General features: G+C 30.7%; 1 protein-coding gene across 1 annotated transcript; it reads right to left on the bottom strand.

Moving 5' to 3' along the window:
* Positions 1 to 1,903: 1,903 nt before the first annotated feature.
* On the bottom strand, positions 1,904 to 3,115 carry LOC145963232 (uncharacterized). The gene is made up of 4 exons (XM_083084963.1): positions 3,110 to 3,115; positions 2,834 to 3,013; positions 2,253 to 2,415; positions 1,904 to 2,148 (listed from the first exon to the last, which is right to left on the bottom strand). Exons 1-4 carry the CDS (start codon positions 3,113 to 3,115, stop codon positions 1,904 to 1,906), a joined length of 594 nt encoding a protein of 197 aa, XP_082941089.1.
* Positions 3,116 to 4,360: the final 1,245 nt, after the last annotated feature.

Here is a 4,360-nt window from a genome sequence, read left to right as displayed (position 1 = left end):
AGAAAAATCTGTTTAATACTCTGAATCCCAACGAGGGATCCAGATTATTAAACAAATTATTTGTTTAATAATCTAGATCCCTTATTAGGATTCAGAATATTAAATAAATCAAGTCAGTTTATCAGAAATTTAACTGACACAAGACAAAAAATATAATTATTACATTAGTCCTTTGTAGGCCTTATGTCCACTTTAGATGAAAATTCGAATACGAGTTAGTTAAGTTTGGTGTCGCCACATAGCGGCAAGTAAGGAAACACATGTTATACATTTTCGCTATGTTAAAATGTTGCTGCAACATTGCCAAAGTAATATTACAAAATAATGTCTTTGCAATATTTCTGCAGCATTACACTGCTATGTGCAATGTTGTAACGTTGCAGCAATGTTGATGCAAGCTTCTGTGCTGTATGGGGATGTTCAAACTAATATTGCATATTATAGAATATATGAAGTTCAAAAAATGACAACAATATATGTTTGTATTTATTACGGTCTGTGAAGTTCATTTTACGATAATAATATAATTTTAAAATGTTAGGTTAGGTTAGAATTAGATTAGGAATTATAAAATTCAATAAATATCATTGAAAAAAAGTTATATTTATTACATGTTAATTACAAAATTATATTTATTATGTGTTAATTACAAATATTATATATTTTATATTTTGTAATTATTACAAATATTATTTATATTATCTTATAGTTATATATAACATATACAGGGTGGGGCATTTTAATCGCCCCAGTCGGATATCTGGAAAACTAAGAGAGATACAGAAAAAATGTTTCATACAAAAGTTGTATGGTTCGGAGGGGGACATAAGATGGTGCCATTAGTTTGACCTTGAAGAGTCACCTGAAGGTCACGTGAAGGTCACCTCCAACTTTTTAAATGGGATACCCTATATGCTTTTGCATATTCTTGTAGCTCATCTCGAGAGCTTTCCAAAACACTATAATTAAGTTAGTTTTCATTAAGTACTTTCCGAGTTATGAGGCTTGAAATCATTTTTTAATTTTACATAAACCGTAAAATATCTTGTAAAATATTCATTTTTCGATTATCTTACCTTAATATTTTTACGTACAAAATAATGAGAGGAATCAATTGGTGTAAAGAAAACATATAGTTGTTTCGAAGAAAAAATATGTAATTGTTAATTGCAAATTACATATTTGTATATATATATGTAATTTGCTGTATATATTATTTTTGTTATTATATAACAAATATGAAAAATATGAAAAATATTACCTTAATAAAAATAAAAATTATAATTTTAAGTTTATTGAACATATTTCTTCTTTAAAACTGTAATTTCTCTTGATTTAAAATTTTGACTGCGTTTTTATTAAATTTATTATTATTAAAAGAAATTACATTTTCGATAAAAGACTTGATGCCGACTATTCCAGGAAGGACTCCCAACACCGGCTTAACAAAAAATGCAGTCAAAATTTTAAATCGAATTCCTTACACATACGCGCGCGTACGCACATACACACACACACACACACACACATCTTATTTTAATACAAATTAAATTTTAGTTTTAAATTATTGAATTTCCCACGGTGCTGCTCCGATTTAATAATATTTACGATGTGCAGGTGTGCGTACTACTAGATCCTTAACCAGAGATCGGACAATGGGTGAACAATTCCTGATTGTGGCTCGCGTCGCGTGGAGTAAAACCGGAAGTGTGAAAGAGAAAGATATACCTAACTAAATCTTATCTAACGATAACTGTCTGTCAAAATCACGAAAAAAATTAAAACATCATATCCGGTTTTACCCCATAGCGGCACATTGTCCGATCTCTGATTAAGGATCTTTACGTACTACAACAGTTGGATATACATTTATGACACATATAGATTTATAACACAAATATGATTAATCACTTTCATCGAAGGCATCAGGATCTTCTGTTTCAGAAATATAATCAATATCAAAATGATCATTGGAACCATTGTCCTCCAAATATGTTTCTTCCATTTCCAAAGTTGCTGCTGTATTTTTATTTTTATTATTTTTCAAATAGTGTCGTTGTTTTGCCGCACGAAAAACTTCCATTATTTCTAATTTAAATTCCGCTCTAGTTTCGGGCCCTTTAAAATTACGACACATCTTAGCTGCATCTAAAGCACAATAAGTAAATATTATTAATATTTAAAGAATCAAAATATTTATACTCTAACATACATAACGTATATTGTGTTTTTATAAAACGATAAATACGTACGAAAAAATACTTTTGCAATCTGTGTATTATAAAATGCTAATGATTCTTTTGTTCGACCCCAATAAGTAAATTTACATGTTAGTTCATCTGTCATTGTTTCTTTTTGGAAATGACTGAGAGCTTCCCTTAATTTTATGCCACCGACAAATTTAAGATATGTTAGCTGTAACAAATTTTCATAAATTGTTTATTAATTAATTATGTTTGTTACAAAGAATATCATATATAGATCAAGCACTTAATACAGCGTGTGAAGCTACAAGTTGACAGTTTACTATGAAAGATAGTTCTTTTATAAAGTTTTATAAAATTGTTTTATCTCGGTTCTATCCCAGTCTATCTTACAAGATATCAATTCTGAGATATCTGAGATTTAATTGTGTATCATTTATCTATTTATAAGAAGACTATTAATAACAAATAGAATGACATCTTCCTACTATAAGATAGAGAATTATTTATAAGAAATAACTTTAAAAAATCTTTGTTTAATCTCGCTACTGTTAATTCCGGCTTTATTTGTTGGATGGAATGCTTGATCCATTGTGATATATGTCGTTGATAGAAAGCATATTAAATACCAATTCTTGCAGACGATCTGTATCGGCTTCTAATTCCATGAATTCTTCTACCGTTTTCAATGGAAAACCATCTGGTTTTTTATACAAATTGTTTCGCATCGTCACTGTATGTTCTTTTAAAGCTTTTATGTCGGATAATATTCTAGAATTTTGCTCAATTACATGCCCAGATAACCAAATCTGTTAGAACAAATTTTTGTCAAATGCCCATTACAAATTTTAAAGACAGAAAGATTACAGTTTTTATGAAGAAACTGATATATTCGATTATGTTGCCAGCATGTCAGCAGAAATACAACAAAATCTGTTCACATGACTAAACAAAAGATTGTCAACAGAAACAAGCAGAACTTGTTGATATAACTGACGGCAGATTGATAGCAGAAATTGAACAGGATCTGTGCGGCGCAATTTGACAACAGATTGTCGGCAGAAACCGAACAGGATCTACGCAATGAAATTTGATATCAAATTTTCGGCAGATATCGAGTAGAGCCTGCTGATATAACTGACGGCAGATTGATGGCAGAAATTGAACAGGATCTGTGCGACGCAATTTGACAACAGATTGTCGGCAGAAACCGAGCAGGATCTGCGCAATGAAATTTGATGTCAAATTATCGGCAGAAATCGAATAAAGCCTGCAGATATAAGTGACGGCAGATTGATAGCAGAAATTTAGCAGGATCTGTGAGGCGCAATTTGATAGCAAATTGATAACAAAAATCGAGCAGGATCTGCGCACACAATCTCTGATAGCAGATTGACGGCAGAAACGGAACAGGGTTTGCATGATTCGATAGTTCCTTCACTTACCGCTACGTGAGCTGTACTTTCTCGTAATCTAATTTCTGTCAGAAATATATATAAAGTTGCGAATATGAATAAAAGACTAAAAATATAGTAATTATCATTTTAATTTCTATCACATTAATTTCTGATATCTGATACAAGCAGATGAGATTCAGAATATTAAACTGATTGGAATCAATATGATAAATGGAAAATTATTCATGTACTGCCTATTTGAGGCATAAAGCAAGAATTTAATTCTAAATAAATTACATCTCCAGTTTTACAAGTTACATTTACTTTTATCATTTACTTGATTATTAATTTAATTTAATTAAATTAGTCCTTCGCTTTATGAGATATAACTACGATATAACATATATTACATTAACATATATTACGATATAACATATGACATTTATGTCATTTTAGAAGAAAATTGTAATTAACTTGCCGATAATATTCTTATTTAGCACTTGTAATAATCAATTTTGTTGCAATTATATAATATTAATAAAAGTAAGCGCAAATCTTGTGCAGTTTCTGCTGTCAATTTGCCATCAGGTTGCATGCGCAGATTCTGCTCGGTTTCTGCTGGCAATCTAACATCAAATTGCATCGCGCAGATCCTGCTCGGTTTCTACCGACAGTTTGTTGACAGGTTATGTTTTACAGACTCTGTCGTCAAAACAAAAGCTTAATGCGGACACAGATGGCTACGGTTCTGGTGTGGGA

This window comes from Camponotus vicinus, unplaced genomic scaffold, assembly GCF_025532165.1.
Source record: "Camponotus vicinus isolate PSW18456_S1 unplaced genomic scaffold, iyCamVici1.0 SCAF_12, whole genome shotgun sequence".
NCBI classification, from domain to species: Eukaryota; Metazoa; Arthropoda; class Insecta; order Hymenoptera; family Formicidae; genus Camponotus; species Camponotus vicinus.
The sequence above is the reverse complement of the archived record's forward strand: the minus strand, read 5'-3'. Positions and strand labels throughout refer to the sequence as shown.